Consider the following 15,637-nt stretch of genomic DNA (forward strand, 5'->3'; position numbering starts at 1 on the left):
GTTGCTTAATGAGCTGGCTGGTCATAGGGTTGAGAAAAGGACTGGAATGTTTTAGAGTCCTGTGTGGGTTTTGCTTATGCATATGTATGCTTTTTATAAAATAAATATTTCCTGGCATGAACGATTTGAAGCAAAAAATTTTCCATTAATAGTTTGTTATTAAAATAATTATTTAATTATTAAGCCCTCGACGAGAGTCCAGCTTTATGGTAAACATGACAGAAGATAGAGCTGGCTCAGGGCATGGCCATATGCTGTGCTTCATGGCTTATCCCCGGCTCTCACTTGCCGTGTGTCCCCTGTTTGAGTGTCTTAGTTTTCCCACTGGTCTTAGAAATCAGATATTGGAAATAAAGCCATGGCCACAGTGCCTGGTCTATAGTAATCACTCAGTAGAAATTAGTGATTTTTTTCATAATCACAATATTCTTATTGTATTTTAAAATTAGTATTACAATAGTATTGTATTATTATAATAATATTATATTATTACAACAAACGGTATTATAATAATAAATAATTATCAAGTGCCTTCTGTGTAGCAGGTACGTACAGAAATACAGAAGTAGTTCCAGCCTTCTGGTCATGCTTCTGGCCTGGCCCGAGTAACCTGGACAGCAGGCCTTTAGGGACTGCTAGGTCCGCGCTCTGCAGTCTGTAGGATTTTCCAAGGCAGAGGTCTCTGAGGAGCTTGGGTGAGGCTACTGGGGTCAGGGGGCCTGGAGCAATAGTCAGGACATAGCCTGTGAGACCGGGCTATGTCCTTTGTGGACATGGTAATGGGGAGGTTGTCAGCTCAATGGAGCATATGGCTCTGGGGGAGAGCAGTGAGGTTAAGGCAGGTCTGTACCTGACCAGGCAGGAAGGGAACCTCCATTTGGAAAGGAGCCCTTGGGGTGCCCTCACCCCCATCTCGCTACCTGCTCCATGTTTCCCCTTCCAGGTGCACTGTATCAGCACAGAGTTCACCCCGAGGAAGCACGGGGGTGAGAAGGGAGTGCCTTTTCGAGTGCAGATTGATACATTTAAGCAGAACGAGAATGGGGAGTACACCGAGCACTTGCACTCCGCCAGCTGCCAGATCAAGGTGTTCAAGGTAGGACAGCCTCATCATGCCCGCCTGCGGTCACATGCCCACTGATCCACTTGCACTCATCCGCTCTGGACAGCGATGCCAAAACGGTCTCATGATTCCATGTGGAGGCCCAGCAAGGAGCTCGGCATCCCTTAGCCCCAGCTCCTGCCTTCACTCCTGATGAGCACAGGCGTTGTGTCCTGGAATGACAGCCTGCCCACTGTGGGCATCGAATGTGGCACCTCCTTAGCTTTTATCATCACTGATGTCGGTGCTCTCCTCTGCTTTACAAAAATGATTGGATTTACACGAGTTTAGATTTTCGTTTTCCTCTCAAAGAAACGCTTGGACTTTCTCATGAGGAAAGACAGAGGCTGTGCTATTTATCTCTCTAGCACCTTCCACAGAGCCTGGTGCACAGCAAGCACTTGGCAGTGACTTGGGAAGCATGCCAATCACCGCAGCTGTAGGAGAAGCAGACCCAGAGCTGATGGGTCTGTACATAGGAAACCACATAGCCGGGCTGCTGGCTCATTCACAGTGATAAGATCTGGCCGCCTGAGGCCGTGGGCAGAGGATTCTGAGGCCTGGCTGGGTTCTGGATGGGATGCTTTGGTCAGTTAGTGATGCTGCCTGGGTGAGAGGGAGAGGTGGTGGCAGGAGCGTGAGTGTCTTTCCCGACAGAGCAGCAGCAGCCTTTAGATACCTGCTTTAGGATTCTGAAGCCTTGAAATTAACCTCCAAAGGAGGCTGAGCGTCTTCATTCTGTCTCCTGTTGCTGCTGTAACAAATTACCACACATTTAGTGGCTTAAAACTACACACATTTATTGTCTTTCAGTGCTGAAGCTCAGAGTCTGAAATGGGTCTCACTGGGCTAAAGTCAAGGTGTCAGCAGCCTGCATTCCTTTCTGGAGGTTCTAGGGGAGAATCTCCTTACTGGTCTTTTCCAGCTTCTTCAGGCCTCTGCATTCCTTGGCTTGTGGCCTCTCTCTCCATCTTTAGAGCCAGTGAGAAGGGACTAAATCCTTTTCACACTGCATCACTCTCCCCCTCTTCTCCCTCGTTCTTCCACTTTTAAGGGCCCTGTGATTACCTTGGGCCCACTGGGATGATCCAGGATAATCTTCCCACTTAATCTCACATTGTTAGCAGCCTTAATTCCATGCAACCTTACCCCTTTTGCTGTGGAAGGTAACATCCTCCCAGGTCCTGGGGGTTAGGACTAGTTCTTTGCTGAACTCAGTGCAGTGATATTACAGCCTCTGGTCTTACTGCCCGCTCCCGGATCTCGTGATTCTGGCTCAAGTGGACATCTCTACAGCCGTGCTGCTGGTGGCCTTTCCCAGTCCTCCAGGGACACCTCCCTCCCCGTCAGGTACAGACCACATCTACCCTAGGTAGCGGTTCATTTCCCCATCCAGGGACGTCCAGTGTAATCCACTGCTCTAGCAGTGTGTGCCCTGGAGCTCAGACACCATGCTGGGTAGCAAGACAGGGGATCAGGGTGGGGTTTCTATGCCCGTGGAGTGCCCAGTCCTCCCCATGGCCTCCATTAGCTCCCCTTGCTGCACCTCGAGGCAGAAGCTCAGCAGTGAGGGCCTTGCCCACCAGGCTCCTTGACCACACACCAGGTGTTAATTGGGGGACTGGGCCCAAAGCTGCCATGTCTGAGTGACCCGAGGAAGGCCGTGTCACCTCCTGCAGGGGAGTAGGTGCCCCTGTCTCTGGAAACTGGCTCCTCAGAATGCCTGAGGAAGCATGGCCACCCATCTACCCATGCCTGTTCACAGAGGCAGGTCAAATAGGTATTTGGAAGCACTAGCCAAACTGTCTATCACTCTCCCACCTTTAGTCACCCCAGCTCCTGGGAAGCCCCCAGCTTCCTGGAGTTATGCCCTGGGCTCTGTGTGGGGTATCAGGACCTCTGAAATGGAAAGCAGGGCCCCTCTCTGACCAGCTAGCTCCCCACAGGTGTTCCTGGGGCTGAGTGCCATCCCCCGCACAGGCTTGGCCTGCAGTTATGCCACCTTGCTTTGTGGCTTCAGAGCCTCTTCTCAGGAACAGGAGCTTAGAGGTGGAGCAGTGATGGGTATGATGTCTTCATGCCTGGCTCTCCTACTGAATGCTGACATTGTCATTCATGTCCCTATACGCCCCCCTGCAAACCAGCCTCTGTCCAGTGTGGGCATCATTCTGAGCACTGTTTCCTAAAATCTCTTGAGCTGGGAGTTAAAAGCCGTGCCCTGAGGAAGATGTACACAAGATAATTCTTGAAGGTGCCTTTGAGCTTGAGAATGAATTTTGTTCACTGACTGCTCACCATGTGTGTTCTGCTGTGTACATAGTAAAACTGCTCAGTCCTGGGGCTGCTTGGGGTCTTGATATCTGAACTCGCCAACCCTGCTGTGAACTTCCAGGAGGTGAGAGTCCAGAGGTTCCCATCAGCCAGCCTGCTGGGGCCAGCCCAGTGGTGTTGCATACCTGGGCTCTCTCATCTGGATTCTGTACCTCGTCAGCACTTGGTTCCTCTTTAGTCTCGATGAATCACTTGAGCCTCAGTTTCCTCACCTATAAATGAGGGGAATAATAGTACCTGTGGGGTCCGGACACCTGTAAGTTCCTCGGGTTGGCTGGTGATCCGGATAGGCTCTTACCCTGTGAACGGAGCATGAGCTGGGAGCAACAGGAGTCCTAGGCGTTGGTTGTATGGAGGCCTTCGTGGTGTGGCCGGGACCTCACAGCCTGCAAGCACAGACCAAACCCTGACCGGCAGCCCCTAGCTCTTCTGGTTCCCTTCGCTCTCCATGGGTAACCCCAGGAATGCACTGGGATTTGCTCTGGTGCCTGACCTCACGTAGGGGAAGGATTTCAAACAGTAGGGCCACATGTTTGATGACTGGGAAGCAAGAGAGATACTAACTCGTCTGCGAGGTCCTGCCTGGGCTTCTGCACCCTGGGTAAGGCAGGAGTTTGCCGGCTTTGGGGGCTGCTACTCAGCCCTGGATCTTCCATCACTGTCCACTTTGGACTAATTGGACCCCTGTGCTCTGCATTTGTAGCCAAAGGGAGCTGACCGGAAACAAAAGACGGACAGGGAGAAGATGGAGAAGAGAACTGCCCAAGAGAAGGAGAAGTACCAGCCGTCCTATGAAACCACCATTCTCACCGAGGTGAGCTGGCCAGGTACTGGGTGAGCCTCCCAGGGCCTTCTGCCAGCAGTGGGCCAGTGGCGCTGTCGGGTTAGAGTCTTCAGAAATTGCCCACCTTGGGTGAATGCTTCTTTTGAGAGTGAGCACCCATTAAATTGTGGTGTATTCCTGGGTCTGGAGCTGTGTTCATCTGATAAGGCCCAGCAGCCGGGAAGGTGTTTCAGAAATAGCTTAACACTTAGCTGCCATTTGCACTTTTCAAAATTAGGGTATTACTTTTTCTAATAGGTAATAGGTCCAAATTTCAAAGGTATCAGAACATCTCTCTCCCAATACTGTCCCAACCTCTCAGTTTCTCTTCTTAGGGCAGCCAGCATCTCTGGTTCCTCCAACTTTCTCTGCAAATAAAGCTAATTCATACAATTTTTTTTTTTTTTTTACACCAACAGCATACATAGGTACACTGTTCTGCAATATCTGTTCATAAAGAGTTTTCTAGTTCTTTATCTAGCTGCGTCGCCTTTGTTGTGTGGATGGCCTGTTTGTGGACCCTTGGTTGTTTCCAGGCTCTTGCCTTTTCAGACAGGGCGCTGTGAATAACCTTGTGCAAAAGAAGTTCTGTACATGGGAAGAATGTCTGCAGGGTTCCATTCTTGGAGTGGGACTTCGGGGTCAGAGGATGTGAGCACTTGCTATTTTGTTGTTTGGATAGATATTGTAATACATTTTCTGTTAACCCTGATGCCAACACCCACCTGCTCCAACCATCCTACTGTCCAGGGTACTTCTGAGATGCTCATTATCATAGGCCCTTTTTTCTCCTGTCATCACAGGTCTCTGCTGGTGCCGCCTCTTTTACCTGGCTGTTTTTTTGTTTTTTTTTTTAAACAATGATTCCCTGCTGCGTTCTGCAATCAGGCCAGCTCATAGGTGTCGATGTTTGGTCACTGAATAACTTGACTTGCCCAGAAGGCTCTCTACAGAGGCGTAAGGCCCAGAAGTGTCCATAGCGGAGTTCAGGCTGTGATAAGGGTGAGGCCTAGGCACAGAGCATCTTAAGAGGTCAGCGGCCTGGTTCTTGGTTCATGAGCTGTGTGTGCGTGCGTGCATATGTAATAAGCCATATACTGAAGAGTATTTGCAACAAGACAGTATAGAAGCTAATTCTGTAGCACAGACAAATGTATACTGGAATTTTATTTGAGGATAATAGTGGGCAGAGAGCCCTAATGCATGACGAATGCTGCCCCCACCCCCACTTTGGCAACAAAGCTGTGCCAGCACCACACCATGTGGATTCGAGCTCAGATCAGTGAATTTTTTCCAGGACTAGTTCCTGCCTGTGCTGGTGACGCCTCCGCGTTGCCCTCCATGCTCCCATTCCCCTTCCCAGCTGAGCCTCAGCCTCTCCACCCCTGACTCTCCTGTGATTTCCTCGGTGGTGGAGAGGTATGTCTGCTTCATGCAATAGCCATCCAAGTCCTTGTCACAGTGTGGTGTGGTTGGTTGAAATCCCCACCTGGTCCATGACCTTGGAAGGTGACGGCTCCCGTTGTATCAGCTCGTCAGCTTTCCTCCTCCAGGATTTACACCGCCAAGTTCCAGTCCATGCTCAAACCACAGGTAAATATTTACCAACCCAGTGGTTCGGTGGGTGACAGTAAATCTTTAGGAGTGTTTCAAATTAGCCCTCTCCAAGGATGTGTCATCACAGGGAAGGGAGGAAGTGAATACTTTGTTCACTGGCTTCCCCCAACAGGCCAAACCTGTATGTCTTTGCTTTATTTGGGACACTTTCACTTGTGTTCGTTTTTGGCTTCTGCAAAAGCAGTTCCTTGAGGTCGAGGATCACATCTTCGTGTTTCTGTGTCTCCCTTAGCTCCTAGCAAAATGTCTGCAGTGTAACAAATACTCAGGATTGTATTGAAGAGCAGCTGCTCTTGATGAATGTGAAAGTGCCTCTTCTGTCTACTGAGCCCCTCAGCAGATTCTGTTTTCAAAGAACACAAGTTTTAATACCGAACTTCACTGATGATTTTTTGTTTGGAAGTTGTCTGTGCTCCCTATTTCATGCGTTTACACCCATGTATCTGCACCAAGAAAATTTATTTGTGAGCAACTGGCCTGTTGTGTTTTTCTCTCTCTCGTGGGCCCAAGAATCATGTCGCTAATGATGTTTCACTCTTCGGTTTGACTACTAGGAGGCTCACAGAGACACATGTCATGCTTTGCTTGCACCGAGTAAGACCTAATGAGTCTCCACTGCTATATTTGATTCTTTGGTGTGGCCCTAGTAACCCACCTATCCTGGGTCATGCAGACACTGGGTAAATGTAGGTTGGGTGTTGAAAGATTGGTGGTTTCACACATTGGTGGTTTCACACAGTGGATGTTGGCTTGGAAAGGCCTGAGGCGCCTGGAGTCCGCATCTCAGCAGATCCAGCTCCTCCTGAGTGTCACTGCCCTTAAGTCACCACTGTCCTGTGCTCTCTTCCCGCAGTGCTCTCCATGGCCCGACATGGCCTACCAGGTGAACAGCGCTCCATCCCCAAGCTACAACGGCTCTCCAAACAGCTTCAGCCTAGGAGAAGGGTATGTGTCATCTCTCTCCCTTTGGACTCCCTGGAATGGTGATGGGCGTGGCTTCCTTTCCTGGTCTTCCTCTCTGTGTCTTTTCTCCTTTTGTAGCCTGGCATCGATTTGGGTTCCAGGGTGGCTAACTGGTGTTGTATTTATAACCATTTTTAGCTTTTGTGCAGCTTTTTGTGTATAAATTCACTTATAAATGTTGTCGGCTAGGGTAGCAGCCCAGAGCCCACCCTTCCTTTCTCCCTCTAGTAAAGGTAGGGCTGGCCTGCGGGGTATCAGGCTGCCAGGCAGAATGACCTGCCTCCGAGACAGGTACGGCCTTGGAGGTGGGCGTTTGGGAGGCTGCAGTAGTTGCCAGGGCCTTCTTGGATCTTTCTGCAGCCCTTGTGCACATTCACTGGGTAGTGTAGGTCAGCTTAGGATCTTCCTTGGCCTGGGTTTCAGGGCTTCGAACACAGAAGTGGCCTCACTGTTGGTCATCCAGCCTCACTGCTGGTTATCACAGGCTGTGCTGACTCCAAGGTAACAGGAGTGCAGGGGCTGGTAGAGAGCCATCCATCCCGTTCCAGGCTGTGTGGCACAGGGCCCATGGCATCACTGCACATTCTGCTCCTGGGGGCTGGGGGAGTTAGGGACAATGCCAGGCGGGTTCAACAGCTGAGTGTGCGGGTTCCTCAAAGCCCACGCTTGGCTGGCAGAGAACTTTACTAATGGGAAAGCAGGACATGCACTTGATTTACAAGGTGAGAAAAGTCCTCTGGGTGTGTATGTGTGTGTGTGTCGGTGTGGGTGTGGGTGTACGTGAGGGGAGTAGGAGACAGAAGAGGTCATATTTAGATTCGGGCACACCCAGTTTTAGATCTTCACCTTTTGGGAGTAAGTTTGTTGACCACCCTTAGCCTCAGTTTCTCCACCGTAAAGGGAGTAGGAATTCCATGCAGGGTCGGGGGAATGTATGTGGAACACTCAGTGCTCCACAGACACTTGATGGAGTTCAGCTGTTTTTACTGACCACTGGTCTGAAGATCATCCCTGTGAGGGTCTTTTTGTAAAATTTCCCACTGTAACGTTTTTCAGTGGATAGTTCAGTGGCATAAAGTACATTCATGTTTTATCGTCACCAGTGTCTATGTGGGAGAGTCATCTTCAAATGTGAGCTTTCTCTCAACTTAAAAACCCAGGTGCTGGGCCCGTGCCCCCCGATGAGTGAGCCCTGAGGAAGGCTGGTGGGGTGGGCCTCCCCGTGGGGAAAAACCATAACAATGGTTTTCTCGCGGATGATGGAAAACTGTGGGTGCTTGTTCACTGCACGGTAATTCCCCGAGGGGTGCCTCTGCCCTCTTCTGTTGCCACAGAGGAATGTGTTCAGCTGCCCCTTTGGCCGCTGCTATCTAACGCGGCCACCGTGGGCACTGCCAGGGACGCCCTCGTCCATTGCCCCTCCCTCGGGCTGAGGCTGGGCTGGGAACTCCCAGGGGAAGGGAATACTGACCAAAACAAACTCCCAGGGGATGGAGGGGTCATTGCTGGCCAGGAGAGTGTAGCTAATCAGAACTTCCTGTCCACACTGAAGAGTTAATTAGAGATTTGGAGGGATTGGACGGTGGCCCTGCCTTTATTCCTTTGACTCTGGAAATTCCCGTTTAAAACAAGTGTAGAGCCGAGGGAAGTAGAAGCAGTGGGCAATGAGGAGACCTTCACCAGCCCCAGAAGGCGCTCGCCCTCACCACCTTGTTCTCTTTGCAGCAACAGCTCGCCGGCCCATCCCCACCTGGCAGAGGCCCTGCCCGTGAGCAGTGACGTAAGTGTCTGCGGGGTTCTCTGGTGGCCTGCCTCTGCGCAGACCCTGAGTTGTCATTTCAAGGCCTCCTCTCTCTGTCTGCAGCACCTGCTCCCGTCAGCATCGATCCAGGACGCCCAGCAGTGGCTCCACCGCAACAGGTTCTCACAGTTCTGCCGGCTCTTTGCTAGCTTCTCAGGTAAGTGTCCCTAGGTTGTATTTAAAATCTGCAGGGACCTTGGAAACACTGAGCAAGGCCAGTCACCTTCCAGCACTTGCCCTCAGTGCCTGGGGCTGTGGTTCTGTTTGGGGACTTAAAGTAATGTGAGTCACTTACACTTGCTGGCCTTGGCCAAGTGCTAAGATTAGAGGCCCCTAGAAGTTTCCAGTCGAGTGTGGTTTGAGGGGAGGCCCTTCTGAGTACCTTTATCAAGACTTCTGGGGCGGGCTTTTGTCTGCCTGGGTACGGTCCCTTAGCTAAGCAGGCCAGTGCATATTAAACAAGCCTCCTTGGCATTTGTCCTACCAAAATGATGCTCATCATGTTGTCTCCAGAGCCATGACCTGGAAGGTGGAAGTGAAGCCACAGGTGAGAAGGGAAAGCTGGTTATTCCTTCTTAAAAGGTTTTTGAAGCCCTTACTGATGGGTCTGTCAGGCAGAAGCCTTTAGCCAGCGACTGTGGTATGCCAGGATAAACTGTGCGATGAGCCTTGCCACTAAGTAGAGTCAATCCAGGGTGATGGGGAGTAACGATCTGACCAAAACTGGAGAAGTGGCTCTCAAGGACATCTGTGGCCACTAAGTAGAGTCAATCCAGGGTGACAGGGAGTAAAGACCTAACCAAAACCGGAGGAGTGGCTCTCAAGGACATCTATGGCAATGTTTTAGGGGCAGAAGGTATGAGGAGGGTCAGACAGGGTGCCTGTCCTCAAGGAGCTTGCATCTTTGAGTCAGTGCAGACATATAAACCTCCCACTTCAATATAGTGTGACACGTTTGATAGGCAGGCTCAGAAGAGGGACTTGACCTGTCCTGGACAGGGAAGGAGGGAAGAGAGTTGGCTGTGGTCTTGAGTAGAGTGGTCAGGGTAGATCTTAGTGAGAAGGTGTCATGAGCAAAGGCTGGAATGAGGCGAGCAAGTGAGCCAAGTGGTTACTGGGGTTACAGATGGAAAGTGCAAAGGCTGCAAGGTGTGGCCATGGAGCAGAGGACCCAGGTGACTGAGGCTGAGTGGACCAGTGGAGGAGGGGAGGTCAGAGAGGCATTGGGCTCTGGTGGGACAGTGGAAGGACTTTGGGTTTTACTCCCAATGGAAAGGGAGCCATTGAGCCAACAGAATATATTACAGAATATATATACAGAATAATATATTAACTGTGGTAGGAAAAAAGAGATGGAAATTGCGGCTCTACGCCATGTGGCTGTTGGTCAGTTTTCAGCAGAAGGCTGATATCATACTTGTACCTTTGAGAGAATCCACATGGTCACAAGGCTCTAGTGCAGCGGTCACCAACCTTTTTGGCATCAGGGACCGGTGTTCCTATGAGAATCTAATGCTTGATGATCTGAGGTGGAGCTGAGGCAGTGATGCTAGCGCTCGGGAGAGGCTGCAAATACAAATGAAGCTTTGCTTGCCCATGGCTCACCTCCTGGTGTATGGCCCAGTTCCTAACAGGCTACGGACCAGCACTGGTCCCTGGCCTGGGGGTTGGGGACTCCTGCTCTAGGGGACTCCTTGGCCTTTGAGGAAAAGACTGCATCCACATACAAGGATATTTATAGAGACTTATTCAAAATAGTCCCAAGTTGGGAGCACCCATCGGCAGAGAGTAAATACATAAATTGTGGTATATTCATGCAATGAATAATATCTAATAATGGGCATGAATGGTTTATAATAGGAAGAAACCCTTAAACTGAACTTGGAGGCATAGAAGAGTACATACTGGTCAATTGCATTTACATGAATTTCAGAAAACAAGCAAAACTCATCTGTACTGTAAAAGGTCAGGAAAGTGGCTTCCCAGAGCTGGAAGAGGGGCTGGTGCTAGGGGTCCAAGGGATTCTGGGAGTTTCTACCTCTTGGTCTGCGTGCATGGGTGCATTCAAATGGCTGCGTCTGGTGAGCTGTGTATTCTTATACAGACAAGTGCACGTGTAATCAAAACCACATGCCCATGAGGGATATGCACATACATTATATCCCAATAAAAAGTACAGAGAGAGGCGTGGGCAGGCACAGGCTTCTGTAAAAACCCATCTGTTGTACTGAGTTTTGTGAACGTCAGTCGTTTAGCTTCTGAAATCTCTCGGGCTGTGATGTAATGTTTAGTTCTTTGCCTGCTTCTCTCTCCACGGAGTGTCTGGTGCCCACTGAAGGTGAGGCTGGCTCTTCCCTGTCCCTTGTCCCTGACCCCTGGTGCAGGGTCGCAAGTGCTTGGGGATGGTGCCTTTTCTTTGTGTCTCACATAACGGGCAGCCCCACTTACCTGCCCAGGTGCTGACTTGCTGAAGATGTCTCGCGATGATTTGGTCCAGATCTGTGGCCCTGCGGATGGGATCCGGCTCTTCAATGCCATCAAAGGCAGGTGGGTGTCAGTTTCCACCTAGAGGCAGGGTGTGGCAGAAAACTGGTAATGGGGCTCCTCTGTTACAAGTGCAGGAGGAGGCACAGTGAGGGGGCACGGGCCTGGTGGTAGCCAGGGAGTGAGTGAGTCGCTGTGACTGAGATGCAGCCAGCTGCAACTTATCCTGCCTGAATCCCCCTCCCTCTTCTCACTTTGACGAGAGCCTCGGCCTCTGGGTCTCGGCCCTTTAGCCACTTCCAGTTTGCCAGACACTTGCATGGGTCTGGGGCTTCAAGCAGCCTCTTCCTGCAAGGAAGCTGTGGGCTGGTTAGGCTACTCAACCTCATGCAATAGGTTTCAGGGAGGATTGTAGAGCAGTGCTGTATCTGATGGAACCTCCTGCCATGGTGGGAATGCCCTGCGGTGCACTGTTCTGTACCGTAGCCCAGCTAGCGATGACCGTGGGGCACTCGATCTAGGGCTAATGTGACTGACAAACTGAGTTTTAAATTAACTCTAATGAATTAAATTATAATAACTGTACATGGACAGCACAGTTTTAGAGTAAGAGAGAGCATCTGAGTTTGAGGCCCACATCTGCCTCTTTGAAGCTTTGCAGTTGGGCGAAAGCCCTTAATCCCGTGAGCCTTAGTTTCCTCATCCGTAGAATGAAGGTGGTGGTCCTTGCTCCCTCGTACATGGTGTGAGGGTGAAACAAGTTATTTGTATAAAGTTCTGATAATGGTGCCTGATACAGAGTAAGCCATCCTGAAAATGCCTCATATCTTGAGATTTGTGTTCTGGGCAAAGCCCCGTCTTAGCTTGGCTGAGATTCTGCTCCTGCCCCCACCACGAAAGGCATTCTGCACCCCCACAGCCTTCTTTCTTTCTCCTGAGTCCTTCCCAGCACTATGTCTACCCTGTGTTCTGGAACATTCTAGAACAACAGAGCTCGATCCCCCATATCTGCTATTAATTTCCTCTCTTGCCAGGAATGTGAGGCCGAAGATGACCATTTATGTCTGTCAGGAGCTAGAGCAGAACCAAGTGCCTCTACAGCAGAAGCGAGATGGCAGTGGAGACAGCAGTCTGTGTGGTGAGTTGTGAGGGGCCCTTTCCACCAGGGCCGGTTACAGGGCAGCAGAGGAACGGAAGAAACAACCCAGGTCTTCCCACTGAGGATGTTTTCTCTGTTCTGCCTCACTCTGGTTTCTTGCAGGATAAGTTTTGCTAAACTTCATCTTGGGATTGAAATGTTTAGGACAGAAGGCATCTTCCAGGATATCTCATCCAGTTTACTTATTTTATACCTGGGAAACAAGCCCACAAAGGGAGTGTGTCCCCCAAAGCTTGTGTTAGAACTGGGAATTGCGACTTCTGGCTCCCAGGAGGGTGACAAGTGGCACTCAATATTTGTAACCCTGGGAGTACTGTCTCCTGTGATTTTTCCCCTGCTGGGTGAGCCTTTGCCATTTGGTTGGTTGCTGCACGAGGGCTAAAAAGTGCAGCTAAAGGGTCTCGAAACACCTCAGAGACGTGTAACTTGGGTTGGCAGTTTGATGAATGAGAGGACACAAGTTTTGGGGTCAGCTGTCCTTGAATATCAGTGCTGGCCATGCCACCTAGTGGCCCGGTGGCCTTGGACAGGGTACCAGGGCCTGTGCATCAGCTTCCATGTCTGTGAAATGAAGATAGCAACCCCTACCCTGCAGAGATGTGACGTTTCAGTTAGACGACAGACACATATAGAGCTCCATAATTCTGAGTGTCCGTGAGTGCCAAGAGATTGATGAACCCCGTTCTCGACGTGCATAGTCAGTGCCCTGTGTATTGTCTGCAGAGAGAACACCCTGTTTGCCTCTTTGCAGGTCCCTCCGCTTTGGTAAGAATGCTTGACAAGTCCCTGTCTTAAGGGCTTTCCATGAATTCACTTATTTGTTTCCCATAGTAGCAACTGTTGCTAATATTGTTTCACTGTGGGGGAAACTTACCCACGAAGCAGTTGACTGGTCTAAGATGATAATGTTGTAAGTGGCAGAGCTAGGATCCAAATATCTGGACCCTGGCAGCTGGCTTCTGAGCCCTCAGTCTGGCCTCGGTACATGTCTGGTGAAGGTCCAGGTCTTCCCCCTGCTTTTCAGCTATCTGCCTGCAAAGGACAGAGACTATGTGCCGTGGTCTACCACATAAATGGAAAGGGCAGCCTAGTGCATGCTCAGAGCAGGTGTTCCACGCACACTGTGTGATTTATGGTGGCCCCGCCATGTAGGTGCTGGCAGCGCACAACCAGGGTTCCGGGAGGTGTAGAGATTGGCTGGGATCTTGCTTCTGGTGAGTGGCAGAGTTGGGATTTGAACCCAGGATTGCCTGATCTAGAGCCTCTTCTTTCCCCAAACTGTCCCCTCATCCTTCCACCCCGCACCGTGGCCCCTGAAGAGAGGAGGTACAACAGGAGTTCAGAGGAGTGGCCAACCCATGCTCTGGTAGCTCCAAGCACTCCTGGTGGCTATGCTCGGCTGGGGAAGGGACAGGTCTGGGACAAAAGGTTGCAACAAAAGGTGCCAGACTATAATCCTTCCAGTATTTTTTTTTTTTTTTTGCTAGCAGTCCAATTTGCTTAAAGAGTAAAATCTCTCTAAAAAGTCTCTCTAAAAAGTTGGAGAAAAGCAGTACAATTAGAATCCCATTATAAAGAGGAATCTTAGGAGAGAGGCCCGGTGTCAGTACTGGAAGGAGCATTGTGCAGGGGCCACATTTGCTGAGCAAAATCTAACAGTGGGTCAGCCTGTTTGAATCATGGGAAGATGGATCTATCATGTGGCTAGAACCCAGTGGCCTCTGCCACCCCCTGTAAAGGGAGCCGTGTGTGTGTGTGTGTGTCTATGTCTATGTGTACATGTGCATGTCCATGCTTTGAAAGTTGGGCCTCTGTTCAGAATTTTTTGAACAAAGTGTTTCTTAGTTGAAGGAAGAGTTTGGGGGTCTCTTGTTTAATCCAGCTGTGTTTTAGTTTTGAAGACCTTGAAGCCCCAAACACTGAGTAACCCACTCAGGTCTCCATGGAGTTCGCTCCTACCTGGATGGTTTGGGTCTGGTACAAAGAAGCATTTCTGGCCTCAGGGTCACTGTTAGCTTCTGACAGACTAATGACAGCCTAGTGCCCCGCATCTTCCTTTGCGGTCACAGTACTCCAGCAGACTATAATTTGTGCTGTGGAAAAGAGCTGGGACAAGACTCTCTCTCTTCTGCTTCAAGTAGCAATTATCTGAAAAGCTCACTCTTTGCCACCTGAAGCCATCCAGTAATTCCTTTAAATAGTGGAGAGAAAGGAGGTACACGTGTGTCCACACATCAGAAGCACTGGAAACTTGTTAGAAATATAGATTTCTGCTAGCCCTTCTACCTTCAGCTGCCACCCATAAATGGGTGTCATTGGGTCTGGGGTGGATCGAAGAATTCTGTTTTACGTAAGTCCCACAAGAGAGACTGAAACGGGGGGAGCGGGAGGGAACCACAGCCTGGCATCTTTTCACTTGTTGATGGGCTGCTCAGAGGCCATCGGCTTCTAGACTGTGCCCGTTACAGCCAGATCCCAAGAGTACAGTCTGAGCATGAACATCCTTACGAGCAAGTCACTGATTTCTTAGGGTGGGGTTGGGAGTAGAGGGTAGGTAGACTCCTTAAAAAGCAGGCGTTTGTTCTATAGAAGGACCTGTTTCTCTCCCAGTGTACCATGCCCTCTTCCTGGAAGAGCTGACTGCCTTGGAGCTGATTGAGAAGATCGCCAGCCTGTACAGCATCTCTCCACAGCACATCCACCGGGTGTACCGGCAGGGGCCCACGGGCATCCACGTGCTGGTCAGCAATGAGGTGAGCGCGGCTACCTGAACTGCCCTGACAAGCTGGGGATTTGGGCTCCTGGGAAAAGCAGCAGAACCTGCATCAGAAATGCCTTGTTGGGGGTTTGCAGATGACTTTGGCCCAAAGGATGGCAAACAGTTTTTATTCGCATGCCACCTGCCCTCAGCTGTGTTGCTCCATGGAGTGCCGTGAGGTAGAGAGTGCTGAGGCCACAACTGGGCTCTGAATAGCTATCGAGCGAGTATCTATCCCCTGTGTAACCCGTGCTTGAGCAGGTGCCTGCAGGAACCAGGAGCACAACTGCACCTCTGCACTCAGGGTGTTTACAGTGAGGGCTGCAAGAAGTCAGGAGAAGAGTGCTCACCCAGAGCAGGCAGCAGGCCCCAGTGAGGAGTGAAATGGACTGGGGGTTGGGCGATGGAGAAGATGTGGCTCCCTGGGGAGAACAGAGAGGTCTCTGCCGAAGGCTGCTGTCATAGCCTTCCTGGGCCCGTCACTGGCCAAGGGCACAGGTATTGAGCCAGGGCCCTGCTGGAACTGCCCTCGAGTGGTCTGACCCTACTCGTGGCTAAAGAGGGGTTACTAAATAGGTTTGTCGACACATTTAGGCATT

General features: G+C 50.6%; 1 protein-coding gene across 1 annotated transcript in view; it reads left to right on the forward strand.

The window, feature by feature from the left end:
* The window catches only part of TFCP2L1 (transcription factor CP2 like 1), a 48,813-nt gene that overhangs the window by 28,300 nt on the left and 4,876 nt on the right, over positions 1-15,637 (forward strand). The window contains exons 6-13 of the mRNA XM_006920995.2: positions 944-1,096; positions 4,137-4,247; positions 6,727-6,818; positions 8,562-8,616; positions 8,701-8,794; positions 11,094-11,184; positions 12,156-12,259; positions 14,891-15,033. Of these exons, the coding sequence (XP_006921057.1) occupies positions 944-1,096; positions 4,137-4,247; positions 6,727-6,818; positions 8,562-8,616; positions 8,701-8,794; positions 11,094-11,184; positions 12,156-12,259; positions 14,891-15,033 (843 nt within the window). The remainder of the gene's footprint in view (positions 1-943; positions 1,097-4,136; positions 4,248-6,726; positions 6,819-8,561; positions 8,617-8,700; positions 8,795-11,093; positions 11,185-12,155; positions 12,260-14,890; positions 15,034-15,637) is intronic.

Source organism: Pteropus alecto, unplaced genomic scaffold (assembly GCF_000325575.1).
Source record: "Pteropus alecto unplaced genomic scaffold, ASM32557v1 scaffold3, whole genome shotgun sequence".
NCBI classification, from domain to species: domain Eukaryota; kingdom Metazoa; phylum Chordata; class Mammalia; order Chiroptera; family Pteropodidae; genus Pteropus; species Pteropus alecto.